Source organism: Cherax quadricarinatus, chromosome 10 (assembly GCF_038502225.1).
Source record: "Cherax quadricarinatus isolate ZL_2023a chromosome 10, ASM3850222v1, whole genome shotgun sequence".
Taxonomy (NCBI): domain Eukaryota; kingdom Metazoa; phylum Arthropoda; class Malacostraca; order Decapoda; family Parastacidae; genus Cherax; species Cherax quadricarinatus.
Window position 1 is genome coordinate 31082299 of NC_091301.1, and position 15841 is coordinate 31098139.

General features: G+C 46.6%; 1 protein-coding gene across 2 annotated transcripts in view; it reads left to right on the forward strand.

The window, feature by feature from the left end:
- LOC128705682 (prolyl endopeptidase FAP) overlaps nt 1-15841 on the forward strand; it is a 593907-nt gene that overhangs the window by 488845 nt on the left and 89221 nt on the right. For both annotated transcript variants that reach the window (XM_070083750.1, XM_070083751.1), the window contains exon 7: nt 10463-10515. In XM_070083750.1, the coding sequence (XP_069939851.1) occupies nt 10463-10515 (53 nt within the window). The remainder of the gene's footprint in view (nt 1-10462; nt 10516-15841) is intronic.

Here is a 15841-nt window from a genome sequence, read left to right on the forward strand (position 1 = left end):
GGTAAGCCCAAGCTTCATAACGTCATCAAGGTAAGCCCAAGCTTCATAACGTCATCAAGGTAAGCCCAAGCTTCATAACGTCATCAAGGTAAGCCCAAGCTTCATAACGTCATCAAGGTAAGCCCAAGCTTCATAACGTCATCAAGGTAAGCCCAAGCTTCATAACGTCATCAAGGTAAGCCCAAGCTTCATAACGTCATCAAGGTAAGCCCAAGCTTCATAACGTCATCAAGGTAAGCCCAAGCTTCATAACGTCATCAAGGTAAGCCCAAGCTTCATAACGTCATCAAGGTAAGCCCAAGCTTCATAACGTCATCAAGGTAAGCCCAAGCTTCATAACGTCATCAAGGTAAGCCCAAGCTTCATAACGTCATCAAGGTAAGCCCAAGCTTCATAACGTCATCAAGGTAAGCCCAAGCTTCATAACGTCATCAAGGTAAGCCCAAGCTTCATAACGTCATCAAGGTAAGCCCAAGCTTCATAACGTCATCAAGGTAAGCCCAAGCTTCATAACGTCATCAAGGTAAGCCCAAGCTTCATAACGTCATCAAGGTAAGCCCAAGCTTCATAACGTCATCAAGGTAAGCCCAAGCTTCATAACGTCATCAAGGTAAGCCCAAGCTTCATAACGTCATCAAGGTAAGCCCAAGCTTCATAACGTCATCAAGGTAAGCCCAAGCTTCATAACGTCATCAAGGTAAGCCCAAGCTTCATAACGTCATCAAGGTAAGCCCAAGCTTCATAACGTCATCAAGGTAAGCCCAAGCTTCATAACGTCATCAAGGTAAGCCCAAGCTTCATAACGTCATCAAGGTAAGCCCAAGCTTCATAACGTCATCAAGGTAAGCCCAAGCTTCATAACGTCATCAATATAAGCCCAAGCTTCATAACGTCATCAATATAAGCCCAAGCTTCATAACGTCATCAAGGTAAGCCCAGACTTCATGACGTCATCAAGGTAAGCCCAAGCTTCATAACGTCATCAAGGTAAGCCCAAGCTTCATAACGTCATCAATATAAGCCCAAGCTTCATAACGTCATCAATATAAGCCCAGGCTTGATAACGTCATCAAGGTAAGCCCAAGGTAAGCCCAGACTTCATGACGTCATCAAGGTAAGCCCAAGCTTCATAACGTCATCAATATAAGCCCAAGCTTCATAACGTCATCAATATAAGCCCAAGCTTCATAACGTCATCAATATAAGCCCAAGCTTCATAACGTCATCAATATAAGCCCAAGCTTCATAACGTCATCAATATAAGCCCAAGCTTCATAACGTCATCAATATAAGCCCAAGCTTCATAACGTCATCAATATAAGCCCAAGCTTCATAACGTCATCAAGGTAAGCCCAAGCTTCATAACGTCATCAATATAAGCCCAAGCTTCATAACGTCATCAAGGTAAGCCCAAGCTTCATAACGTCATCAAGGTAAGCCAAAGCTTCATAACGTCATCAAGGTAAGCCCAGGCTTCATAACGTCATCAATATAAGCCCAAGCTTCATAACGTCATCAAGGTAAGCCAAAGCTTCATAACGTCATCAAGGTAAGCCCAGGCTTCATAACGTCATCAATATAAGCCCAAGCTTCATAACGTCATCAATATAAGCCCAAGCTTCATAACGTCATCAATATAAGCCCAAGCTTCATAACGTCATCAATATAAGCCCAAGCTTCATAACGTCATCAATATAAGCCCAAGCTTCATAACGTCATCAAGGTAAGCCCAAGCTTCATAACGTCATCAAGGTAAGCCCAAGCTTCATAACGTCATCAATATAAGCCCAAGCTTCATAACGTCATCAATATAAGCCCAAGCTTCATAACGTCATCAATATAAGCCCAGACTTCATAACGTCATCAATATAAGCCCAAGCTTCATAACGTCATCAATATAAGCCCAAGCTTCATAACGTCATCAAGGTAAGCCCAGACTTCATAACGTCATCAAGGTAAGCCCAAGCTTCATAACGTCATCAAGGTAAGCCCAAGCTTCATAACGTCATCAAGGTAAGCCCAAGCTTCATAACGTCATCAAGGTAAGCCCAAGCTTCATAACGTCATCAAGGTAAGCCCAAGCTTCATAACGTCATCAAGGTAAGCCCAAGCTTCATAACGTCATCAAGGTAAGCCCAAGCTTCATAACGTCATCAATAAGCCCAAGCTTCATAACGTCATCAAGGTAAGCCCAAGCTTCATAACGTCATCAAGGTAAGCCCAAGCTTCATAACGTCATCAAGGTAAGCCCAAGCTTCATAACGTCATCAAGGTAAGCCCAAGCTTCATAACGTCATCAAGGTAAGCCCAAGCTTCATAACGTCATCAAGGTAAGCCCAAGCTTCATAACGTCATCAATATAAGCCCAAGCTTCATAAGTCATCAAGGTAAGCCCAAGCTTCATAACGTCATCAAGGTAAGCCCAAGCTTCATAACGTCATCAAGGTAAGCCCAAGCTTCATAACGTCATCAAGGTAAGCCCAAGCTTCATAACGTCATCAAGGTAAGCCCAAGCTTCATAACGTCATCAAGGTAAGCCCAAGCTTCATAACGTCATCAAGGTAAGCCCAAGCTTCATAACGTCATCAAGGTAAGCCCAAGCTTCATAACGTCATCAAGGTAAGCCCAAGCTTCATAACGTCATCAAGGTAAGCCCAAGCTTCATAACGTCATCAAGGTAAGCCCAAGCTTCATAACGTCATCAAGGTAAGCCCAAGCTTCATAACGTCATCAAGGTAAGCCCAAGCTTCATAACGTCATCAAGGTAAGCCCAAGCTTCATAACGTCATCAAGGTAAGCCCAAGCTTCATAACGTCATCAAGGTAAGCCCAAGCTTCATAACGTCATCAAGGTAAGCCCAAGCTTCATAACGTCATCAAGGTAAGCCCAAGCTTCATAACGTCATCAAGGTAAGCCCAAGCTTCATAACGTCATCAAGGTAAGCCCAAGCTTCATAACGTCATCAAGGTAAGCCCAAGCTTCATAACGTCATCAAGGTAAGCCCAAGCTTCATAACGTCATCAAGATAAGTCCAAGCTTCATAACGTCATCAAGGTAAGCCCAGACTTCATAACGTCATCAAGGTAAGCCCAAGCTTCATAACGTCATCAAGGTAAGCCCAAGCTTCATAACGTCATCAAGGTAAGCCCAAGCTTCATAACGTCATCAAGGTAAGCCCAAGCTTCATAACGTCATCAAGGTAAGCCCAAGCTTCATAACGTCATCAAGGTAAGCCCAAGCTTCATAACGTCATCAAGGTAAGCCCAAGCTTCATAACGTCATCAAGGTAAGCCCAAGCGTCATAACGTCATCAATATAAGCCCAAGCTTCATAACGTCATCAAGGTAAGCCCAAGCTTCATAACGTCATCAAGGTAAGCCCAAGCTTCATAACGTCATCAAGGTAAGCCCAAGCTTCATAACGTCATCAAGGTAAGCCCAAGCTTCATAACGTCATCAAGGTAAGCCCAAGCTTCATGACGTCATCCAGGTCAGATTTCATAACGTCATCAAGGTAAGCCCAAGCTTCATAACGTCATCAAGCTTCATAACGCCCAAGCTTCATAACGTCATCAAGGTAAGCCCAAGCTTCATAACGTCATCAAGGTAAGCCCAAGCTTCATAACGTCATCAAGGTAAGCCCAAGCTTCATAACGTCATCAACGTCATCAAGGTAAGCCCAAGCTTCATAACGTCATCAAGCTTCATAACGTCATCAAGGTAAGCCCAAGCTTCATAACGTCATCAATATAAGCCCAAGCTTCATAACGTCATCGTCAGCTTCATAACGTCATCATGGTAAGCCCAAGCTTCATAACGTCATCAATATAAGCCCAAGCTTCATAACGTCATCAATATAAGCCCAAGCTTCATAACGTCATCAATATAAGCCCAAGCTTCATAACGTCATCAATATAAGCCCAAGCTTCATAACGTCATCAATATAAGCCCAAGCTTCATAACGTCATCAAGGTAAGCCCAGGCTTCATAACGTCATCAATATAAGCCCAAGCTTCATAACGTCATCAATATAAGCCCAAGCTTCATAACGTCATCAATATAAGCCCAAGCTTCATAACGTCATCAATATAAGCCCAGACTTCATAACGTCATCAATATAAGCCCAAGCTTCATAACGTCATCAATATAAGCCCAAGCTTCATAACGTCATCAATATAAGCCCAAGCTTCATAACGTCATCAATATAAGCCCAAGCTTCATAACGTCATCAATATAAGCCCAAGCTTCATAACGTCATCAATATAAGCCCAAGCTTCATAACGTCATCAAGGTAAGCCCAAGCTTCATAACGTCATCAAGGTAAGCCCAAGCTTCATAACGTCATCAAGGTAAGCCCAAGCTTCATAAAGTCATCAAGGTAAGCCCAAGCTTCATAACGTCATCAAGGTAAGCCAAAGCTTCATAACGTCATCAAGGTAAGCCCAAGCTTCATAACGTCATCAAGGTAAGCCCAAGCTTCATAACGTCATCAATATAAGCCCAAGCTTCATAACGTCATCAATATAAGCCCAAGCTTCATAACGTCATCAATATAAGCCCAAGCTTCATAACGTCATCAAGGTAAGCCCAAGCTTCATAACGTCATCAAGGTAAGCCCAAGCTTCATAACGTCATCAATATAAGCCCAAGCTTCATAACGTCATCAATATAAGCCCAAGCTTCATAACGTCATCAAGGTAAGCCCAAGCTTCATAACGTCATCAATATAAGCCCAAGCTTCATAACGTCATCAATATAAGCCCAAGCTTCATAACGTCATCAATATAAGCCCAAGCTTCATAACGTCATCAATATAAGCCCAAGCTTCATAACGTCATCAATATAAGCCCAAGCTTCATAACGTCATCAATATAAGCCCAAGCTTCATAACGTCATCAATATAAGCCCAAGCTTCATAACGTCATCAATATAAGCCCAAGCTTCATAACGTCATCAAGGTAAGCCCAGGCTTCATAACGTCATCAATATAAGCCCAAGCTTCATAACGTCATCAAGGTAAGCCCAGGCTTCATAACGTCATCAATATAAGCCCAAGCTTCATAACGTCATCAAGGTAAGCCCAGGCTTCATAACGTCATCAATATAAGCCCAAGCTTCATAACGTCATCAAGGTAAGCCCAAGCTTCATAACGTCATCAAGGTAAGCCAAAGCTTCATAACGTCATCAAGGTAAGCCCAAGCTTCATAACGTCATCAAGGTAAGCCCAAGCTTCATAACGTCATCAATATAAGCCCAAGCTTCATAACGTCATCAATATAAGCCCAAGCTTCATAACGTCATCAAGGTAAGCCCAAGCTTCATAACGTCATCAAGGTAAGCCCAAGCTTCATAACGTCATCAAGGTAAGCCCAAGCTTCATAACGTCATCAAGGTAAGCCCAAGCTTCATAACGTCATCAAGGTAAGCCCAAGCTTCATAACGTCATCAAGGTAAGCCCAAGCTTCATAACGTCATCAAGGTAAGCCCAAGCTTCATAACGTCATCAAGGTAAGCCCAAGCTTCATAACGTCATCAAGGTAAGCCCAAGCTTCATAACGTCATCAAGGTAAGCCCAAGCTTCATAACGTCATCAATATAAGCCCAAGCTTCATAACGTCATCATGGTAAGCCCAAGCTTCATAAGGTCATCAATATAAGCCCAAGCTTCATAACGTCATCAAGGTAAGCCCAAGCTTCATAACGTCATCAAGGTAAGCCCAAGCTTCATAACGTCATCAAGGTAGCCCAAGCTTCATAACGTCATCAAGGTAAGCCCAAGCTTCATAACGTCATCAAGGTAAGCCCAAGCTTCATAACGTCATCAAGGTAAGCCCAAGCTTCATAACGTCATCAAGGTAAGCCCAAGCTTCATAACGTCATCAAGGTAAGCCCAAGCTTCATAACGTCATCAAGGTAAGCCCAAGCTTCATAACGTCATCAAGGTAAGCCCAAGCTTCATAACGTCATCAAGGTAAGCCCAAGCTTCATAACGTCATCAAGGTAAGCCCAAGCTTCATAACGTCATCAAGGTAAGCCCAAGCTTCATAACGTCATCAATATAAGCCCAAGCTTCATAACGTCATCAAAGCCCAAGCTTCATGACGTCATGAAGGTAAGGCCAGGCTTCATGACGTCATGAAGGTAAGCCCAGGCTTCATAACGTCATCAAGGTAAGTCCAAGCTTCATAACGTCATCAATATAAGCCCAAGCTTCATAACGTCATCAAGGTAAGCCCAAGCTTCATAACGTCATCAAGGTAAGCCCAAGCTTCATGACGTCATCAAGGTAAGCCCAAGCTTCATAACGTCATCAAGGTAAGCCCAAGCTTCATAACGTCATCAAGGTAAGCCCAAGCTTCATAACGTCATCAAGGTAAGCCCAAGCTTCATAACGTCATCAAGGTAAGCCCAAGCTTCATAACGTCATCAAGGTAAGCCAAAGCTTCATAACGTCATCAAGGTAAGCCCAAGCTTCATAACGTCATCAAGGTAAGCCCAAGCTTCATAACGTCATCAAGCTTCATAACGTCATCAAGGAAAGCCCAAGCTTCAATAAGCCCAGACTTCATAACGTCATCAAGGTAAGCCCAAGTTTCATAACGTCATCAAGGTAAGCCCAAGCTTCATAACGTCATCAAGGTAAGCCCAAGCTTCATAACGTCATCAAGGTAAGCCCAAGCTTCATAACGTCATCAAGGTAAGCCCAAGCTTCATAACGTCATCAAGGTAAGCCCAAGCTTCATAACGTCATCAAGGTAAGCCAAAGCTTCATAACGTCATCAAGGTAAGCCCAAGCTTCATAACGTCATCAAGGTAAGCCCAAGCTTCATAACGTCATCAATATAAGCCCAAGCTTCATAACGTCATCAATATAAGCCCAAGCTTCATAACGTCATCAATATAAGCCCAAGCTTCATAACGTCATCAAGGTAAGCCCAAGCTTCATAACGTCATCAAGGTAAGCCCAAGCTTCATAACGTCATCAAGGTAAGCCCAAGCTTCATAACGTCATCAAGGTAAGCCCAAGCTTCATAACGTCATCAAGGTAAGCCCAAGCTTCATAACGTCATCAAGGTAAGCCCAGACTTCATAACGTCATCAAGGTAAGCCCAAGCTTCATAACGTCATCAAGGTAAGCCCAAGCTTCATAACGTCATCAAGGTAAGCCCAAGCTTCATAACGTCATCAAGGTAAGCCCAAGCTTCATAACGTCATCAAGGTAAGCCCAAGCTTCATAACGTCATCAAGGTAAGCCCAAGCTTCATAACGTCATCAAGGTAAGCCCAAGCTTCATAACGTCATCAAGGTAAGCCCAAGCTTCATAACGTCATCAAGGTAAGCCCAAGCTTCATAACGTCATCAAGGTAAGCCCAGTCTTCATAACGTCATCAAGGTAAGCCCAAGCTTCATAACGTCATCAAGGTAAGCCCAAGCTTCATAACGTCATCAAGGTAAGCCCAAGCTTCATAACGTCATCAATGTAAGCACAGACTTCATAACGTCATCAAGGTAAGCCCAAGCTTCATAACGTCATCAACGTCATCTAGGAAAGCCCAAGCTTCATAACGTCATCAAGTTAAGCCCAAGCTTCATAACGTCATCAAGGTAAGCCCAAGCTTCATAACGTCATCAAGGTAAGCCCAAGCTTCATAACGTCATCAAGGTAAGCCCAAGCTTCATAACGTCATCAACGGTAAGCCCAAGCCGCATAACCTAATCAAGGTAAGCCCAAGCTTCATAACGTCATCAAGGTAAGCCCAAGCTTCATAACGTCATCAAGGTAAGCCCAAGCTTCATAACGTCATCAAGGTAAGCCCAAGCTTCATAACGTCATCAAGGTAAGCCCAAGCTTCATAACGTCATCAAGGTAAGCCCAAGCTTCATAACGTCATCAAGGTAAGCCCAAGCTTCATAACGTCATCAAGGTAAGCCCAAGCTTCATAACGTCATCAAGGTAAGCCCAAGCTTCATAACGTCATCAAGGTAAGCCCAAGCTTCATAACGTCATCAAGGTAAGCCCAAGCTTCATAACGTCATCAAGGTAAGCCCAAGCTTCATAACGTCATCAAGGTAAGCCCAAGCTTCATAACGTCATCAAGGTAAGCCCAAGCTTCATAACGTCATCAAGGTAAGCCCAAGCTTCATAACGTCATCAAGGTAAGCCCAAGCTTCATAACGTCATCAAGGTAAGCCCAAGCTTCATAACGTCATCAAGGTAAGCCCAAGCTTCATAACGTCATCAAGGTAAGCCCAAGCTTCATAACGTCATCAAGGTAAGCCCAAGCTTCATAACGTCATCAAGGTAAGCCCAAGCTTCATAACGTCATCAAGGTAAGCCCAAGCTTCATAACGTCATCAAGGTAAGCCCAAGCTTCATAACGTCATCAAGGTAAGCCCAAGCTTCATAACGTCATCAAGGTAAGCCCAAGCTTCATAACGTCATCAAGGTAAGCCCAAGCTTCATAACGTCATCAAGGTAAGCCCAAGCTTCATAACGTCATCAAGGTAAGCCCAAGCTTCATAACGTCATCAAGGTAAGCCCAAGCTTCATAACGTCATCAAGGTAAGCCCAAGCTTCATAACGTCATCAAGGTAAGCCCAAGCTTCATAACGTCATCAAGGTAAGCCCAAGCTTCATAACGTCATCAAGGTAAGCCCAAGCTTCATAACGTCATCAAGGTAAGCCCAAGCTTCATAACGTCATCAAGGTAAGCCCAAGCTTCATAACGTCATCAAGGTAAGCCCAAGCTTCATAACGTCATCAAGGTAAGCCCAAGCTTCATAACGTCATCAAGGTAAGCCCAAGCTTCATAACGTCATCAAGGTAAGCCCAAGCTTCATAACGTCATCAAGGTAAGCCCAAGCTTCATAACGTCATCAAGGTAAGCCCAAGCTTCATAACGTCATCAAGGTAAGCCCAAGCTTCATAACGTCATCAAGGTAAGCCCAAGCTTCATAACGTCATCAAGGTAAGCCCAAGCTTCATAACGTCATCAAGGTAAGCCCAAGCTTCATAACGTCATCAAGGTAAGCCCAAGCTTCATAACGTCATCAAGGTAAGCCCAAGCTTCATGACGTCATCAAGGTAAGCCCAAGCTTCATAACGTCATCAAGGTAAGCCCAAGCTTCATAACGTCATCAAGGTAAGCCCAAGCTTCATGACGTCATCAAGGCAAGCCCAAGCTTCATAACGTCATCAAGGTAAGCCCAAGCTTCATAACGTCATCAAGGTAAGCCCAAGCTTCATAACGTCATCAAGGTAAGCCCAAGCTTCATAACGTCATCAAGGTAAGCCCAAGCTTCATAACGTCATCAAGGTAAGCCCAAGCTTCATAACGTCATCAAGGTAAGCCCAAGCTTCATAACGTCATCAAGGTAAGCCCAAGCTTCATAACGTCATCAAGGTAAGCCCAAGCTTCATAACGTCATCAAGGTAAGCCCAAGCTTCATAACGTCATCAAGGTAAGCCCAAGCTTCATGACGTCATCAAGGCAAGCCCAAGCTTCATAACGTCATCAAGGTAAGCCCAAGCTTCATAACGTCATCAAGGTAAGCCCAAGCTTCATAACGTCATCAAGGTAAGCCCAAGCTTCATAACGTCATCAAGGTAAGCCCAAGCTTCATAACGTCATCAAGGTAAGCCCAAGCTTCATAACGTCATCAAGGTAAGCCCAAGCTTCATAACGTCATCAAGGTAAGCCCAAGCTTCATAACGTCATCAAGGTAAGCCCAAGCTTCATAACGTCATCAAGGTATGCCCAAGCTTCATAACGTCATCAAGGTAATCCCAAGCTTCATAACGTCATCAAGGTAAGCCCAAGCTTCATAACGTCATCAAGGTAAGCCCAAGCTTCATAACGTCATCAAGGTAAGCCCAAGCTTCATAACGTCATCAAGGTAAGCCCAAGCTTCATAACGTCATCAAGGTAAGCCCAAGCTTCATAACGTCATCAAGGTAACCCCAAGCTTCATAACGTCATCAAGGTAACCCCAAGCTTCATAACGTCATCAAGGTAAGCCCAAGCTTCATAACGTCATCAAGGTAAGCCCAAGCTTCATAACGTGATCATTAAACATCAACTGAATTTATTATTTGTCACATAAAGTCTTGATCAAGATTGAAGGAAGATAACTCATCAGTAGACCACTGAGAGAACAATAACAGTAACTCATCAGTAGACCACTGAGAGAACAATAACAGTAACTCATCAGTAGACCACTGAGAGAACAATAACAGTAACTCATCAGTAGATCACTGAGAGAACAATACAGTAACTTTATAATGGACCAATATTACCACAGTGGTCCAGCCAATCAAAAAACTTCACATTAAAATTATTCTGGAGTCACTGGACGTACAATTATCTTATAAATCACACATTAAAACTCCTATCAAGTCACCTTAGGGAATTAGTTTACAGAAATTTAAAATCAGAATATTAATGTGTGTTGTACTCCCCAGGGTCGACTGTACATGCGGACGGCAGAGTACAGCATCTATGACGTCACTACAGAGTAAGTCATTAGTACTGGGTTAAGTCATTAGTACTGGGTTAAGTCATTAGTACTGGTTTAAGTCATTAGTACTGGGTTAAGTCATTAGTACTGGTTTAAGTCATTAGTACTGGGTTAAGTCATTAGTACTGGGTTAAGTCATCACTTCTGTAATATTTCTTAATTCCACTCAGTTAATTCCCATTTTCTTAATTACAAATTTCACGTTTAAACCGTGGAATTTGTCATTTAACTCTAATACTAATAATAATAATGATAATAGTAATAATGAGTCCAGTTCCGGGATCAAGAGCCCCTCGTCAACATTAAGGAATAATGATACAGTAGGTAATATAATACTATAACAAGATTAAAACTGACAAAATGGCATCAAGACACTCCATTAAAATAGCAACCTTCTTGTAAGTAGTACCAGAGCTGGAGTTATATGTTGATCACAGGGACCTGTTTCCACCCGTCACACCGTCTCTACCCGTCACACCGTCTCTACCCGTCACACCGTCTCTACCCGTCACACCGTCTCTACCCGTCACACAGTCTCTACCCGTCACACAGTCTCTACCCGTCACACCGTCTCTACCTGTCACACCGTCTCTACCTGTCACACCGTCTCTACCTGTCACACAGTCTCTACCCGTCACACAGTCTCTACCCGTCACACCGTCTCTACCCGTCACACAGTCTCTACCCGTCACACCGTCTCTACCCGTCACACAGTCTCTACCCGTCACACCGTCTCTACCCGTCACACCGTCTCTACCCGTCACACAGTCTCTACCCGTCACACCGTCTCTACCCGTCACACCGTCTCTACCCGTCACACCGTCTCTACCCGTCACACCGTCTCTACCCGTCACACAGTCTCTACCCGTCACACAGTCTCTACCCGTCACACAGTCTCTACCCGTCACACAGTCTCTACCCGTCACACAGTCTCTACCCGTCACACAGTCTCTACCCGTCACACAGTCTCTACCCGTCACACCGTCTCTACCCGTCACACAGTCTCTACCCGTCACACAGTCTCTACCCGTCACACAGTCTCTACCCGTCACACAGTCTCTACCCGTCACACAGTCTCTACCCGTCACACAGTCTCTACCCGTCACACAGTCTCTACCCGTCACACAGTCTCTACCCGTCACACAGTCTCTACCCGTCACACCGTCTCTACCCGTCACACAGTCTCTACCCGTCACACCGTCTCTACCCGTCACACCGTCTCTACCCGTCACACCGTCTCTACCAGTCACACCGTCTCTACCCGTCACACAGTCTCTACCCGTCACACAGTCTCTACCCGTCACACAGTCTCTACCCGTCACACAGTCTCTACCCGTCACACAGTCTCTACCCGTCACACAGTCTCTACCCGTCACACCGTCTCTACCCGTCACACCGTCTCTACCCGTCACACAGTCTCTACCCGTCACACAGTCTCTACCCGTCACACCGTCTCTACCTGTCACACCGTCTCTACCTGTCACACCGTCTCTACCTGTCACACAGTCTCTACCCGTCACACAGTCTCTACCCGTCACACCGTCTCTACCCGTCACACCGTCTCTACCCGTCACACAGTCTCTACCCGTCACACAGTCTCTACCCGTCACACCGTCTCTACCCGTCACACCGTCTCTACCTGTCACACCGTCTCTACCTGTCACACAGTCTCTACCCGTCACACAGTCTCTACCCGTCACACCGTCTCTACCCGTCACACCGTCTCTACCCGTCACACCGTCTCTACCCGTCACACAGTCTCTACCCGTCACACCGTCTCTACCCGTCACACAGTCTCTACCCGTCACACCGTCTCTACCCGTCACACCGTCTCTACCCGTCACACCGTCTCTACCCGTCACACCGTCTCTACGCGTCACACAGTCTCTACCCGTCACACCGTCTCTACCCGTCACACAGTCTCTACCCGTCACACCGTCTCTACCCGTCACACAGTCTCTACCCGTCACACCGTCTCTACCCGTCACACCGTCTCTACCTGTCACACCGTCTCTACCTGTCACACAGTCTCTACCCGTCACACCGTCTCTACCCGTCACACCGTCTCTACCCGTCACACCGTCTCTACCCGTCACACCGTCTCTACCCGTCACACAGTCTCTACCCGTCACACAGTCTCTACCCGTCACACCGTCTCTACCCGTCACACCGTCTCTACCCGTCACACCGTCTCTACCCGTCACACCGTCTCTACCCGTCACACCGTCTCTACCCGTCACACCGTCTCTACCCGTCACACCGTCTCTACCCGTCACACCGTCTCTATCCGTCACGCCGTCTCTACCCGTCACACCGTCGCTACCCGTCACACCGTCTCTACCCGTCACGCCGTCTCTACCCGTCACACCGTCTCTACCCGTCACACCGTATCTACCCGTCACACCGTGTCTATCCGTCACACCGTATCTACCCGTCACACCGTATCTACCCGTCACTCCGTCTCTACCCGTCACACCGTCTCTACCCGTCACACCGTCTCTACCCGTCACACCGTCTCTACCCGTCACACCGTCTCTACCAGTCACACCGTCTCTACCCGTCACACCGTCTCTACCCGTCACACCCTCTCTACCCGTCACACCGTATCTACCCGTCACCCGTCTCTACCCACCGTCTCTACCGTCACACCGTCTCTACCCGTCACACCGTCTCTACCCGTCACACCGTCTCTACCTGTCACACCGTCTCTACCCGTCACACCGTCTCTACCCGTCACACCGTCTCTACCCGTCACACCGTCTCTACCCGTCACACCGTCTCTACCCGTCACACCGTCTCTACCTGTCACACCGTCTCTACCCGTCACACCGTCTCTACCCGTCACACCGTCTCTACCCGTCACACCGTCTCTACCCGTCACACCGTCTCTACCCGTCACACCGTCTCTACCTGTCACACCGTCTCTACCCGTCACACCGTCTCTACCCGTCACACCGTGACTCACGAAATCCTATTGACATGATTGCAAACAAACCATACCCCGGCCGGGATGGAACCCGCGGTCATTACGATTTCGTGAGTCATGTTGACGGCAGTGAGGGGACTTGAGCTAGAGTTTGTCACGGCCACGCTAGCTGGAGATTCGTCAGTAAAAACTTGCATTTGTGGTCACAGTGGTGCCTATGCTAACCTTCCTATGGTGTAGAAATATACCCAGTTGGACGAATCTTATTGTGGCTAGCTGGTCCAGTGGCTAACGCGACGGTCTGGAGTTTTGAGACTCTCTGACCACGGGTTCAATCCCGGCCGGGGTATGGTTTCGTCACACCGTCTCTACCCGTCACACCGAAACAAAATTTGGGAATGCACTATGTAGCACTGTGCATAGGGCGTCCACACATACCACGGTCTATGTAGCACTGTACATAGGGCGTCCACACATACCACGGTCTATGTAGCACTGTACATAGGGCGTCCACACATAACACGGTCTATGTAGCACTGTGCATAGGGCGTCCACATATACCACGGTCTATGTAGCATTGTGCATAGGGCGTCCACACATGCCACGGTCTATGTAGCACTGTACATAGGGCGTCCACACATGCCACGGTCTATGTAGCACTGTGCATAGGGCGTCCACATATGCCACGGTCTATGTAGCATTGTGCATAGGGTGGCCACACATGCCACGGTCTATGTAGCACTGTGCATAGGGCGTCCACACAAGCCACGGTCTATGTAGCAATGTGCATAGGGCGTCCACACATACCACAGTCGATGTAGCACTGTGCATAGGGCGTCCACACATACCACGGCCTATGTAGCACTGTGCATAGGGCGTCCACACATACCACGGTCTCTGTAGCACTGTGTAAAGGGCGTCCACACATACCACGGTCTATGTAGCACTGTCCATAGGGCGTCCACACATACCACAGTCGATGTAGCACTGTGCATAGGGCGTCCACATATACCATGGTCTATGCAACACTATGCATAGGGTGTCCACACATACAACGGTCTATGTAGCACTGTACATAGGGCGTCCACACATGCCACGGTCTATGTAGCATTGTGCATAGGGCGTCCACACATGCCACGGTCTATGTAGCACTGTGCATAGGGCGTCCACACATACCACAGTCGATGTAGCACTGTGCATAGGGCGTCCACACATACCACGGCCTATGTAGCACTGTGCATAGGGCGTCCACACATACCATGGTCTCTGTAGCACTGTGCATAGGGCGTCCACACAAGCCACGGTCTATGTAGCACTGTGCATAGGGCGTCCACACATACCACAGTCGATGTAGCACTGTGCATAGGGCGTCCACACATACCACGGCCTATGTAGCACTGTGCATAGGGCGTCCACACATACCATGGTCTCTGTAGCACTGTGTATAGGGCGTCCACACATACCACGGTCTATGTAGCACTGTTCATAGGGCGTCCACATATACCATGGTATATGTAACACTGTGCATAGGGCGTCCACACATACCACAGTCGATGTAGCACTGTGCATAGGGCGTCCACATATACCATGGTCTATGCAACACTATGCATAGGGTGTCCACACATACAACGGTCTATGTAGCACTGTACATAGGGCGTCCACACATACCATGGTCTATGTAGCACTGTGCATAGGGCGTCCACACATACCACTGTCTATGTAGCACTGTGCATAGGGCGTCCACACATACCACGGTCTATGTAACACTGTGCATAGGGCGTCCACACATACCATTGCCTATGTAGCACTGTGCATAAGGCGTCCACACATACCACGGTCTATGTAACACTGTGCATAGGGCGTCCACATAATACCATGATCTATGTAGCACTGTGCATAGGGCGTCCACATAATACCACACAGTCTATGTAGCACTGTGCATAGGGCGTCCACACATACCATGATCTATGTAGCACTGTGCATAGGGCGTCCACACATACCATGATCTATGTAGCACTGTGCATAGGGCGTCCACACATACCATGGTCTATGTAGCACTGTGCATAGGGCGTCCACACATACCATGATTTATGTAGCACTGTGCATAGGGCGTCCACACATACCACGGTCTATGTAGCACTGTGCATAGGGCGTCCACACATACCACGGTCTATGTAGCACTGTGCATAGGGCGTCCACACATACCACGGTCTATGTAGCACTGTGCATAGGGCGTCCACACATACCACGGTCTATGTAGCACTGTGCATAGGGCGTCCACACATAACACGGTCTATGTAGCACTGTGCATATGGCGTCCACACATACCATGGTCTATGTAGCACTGTGCATAGGGCATCCACACATACCATGGTCTATGTAGCACTGTGCATAGGG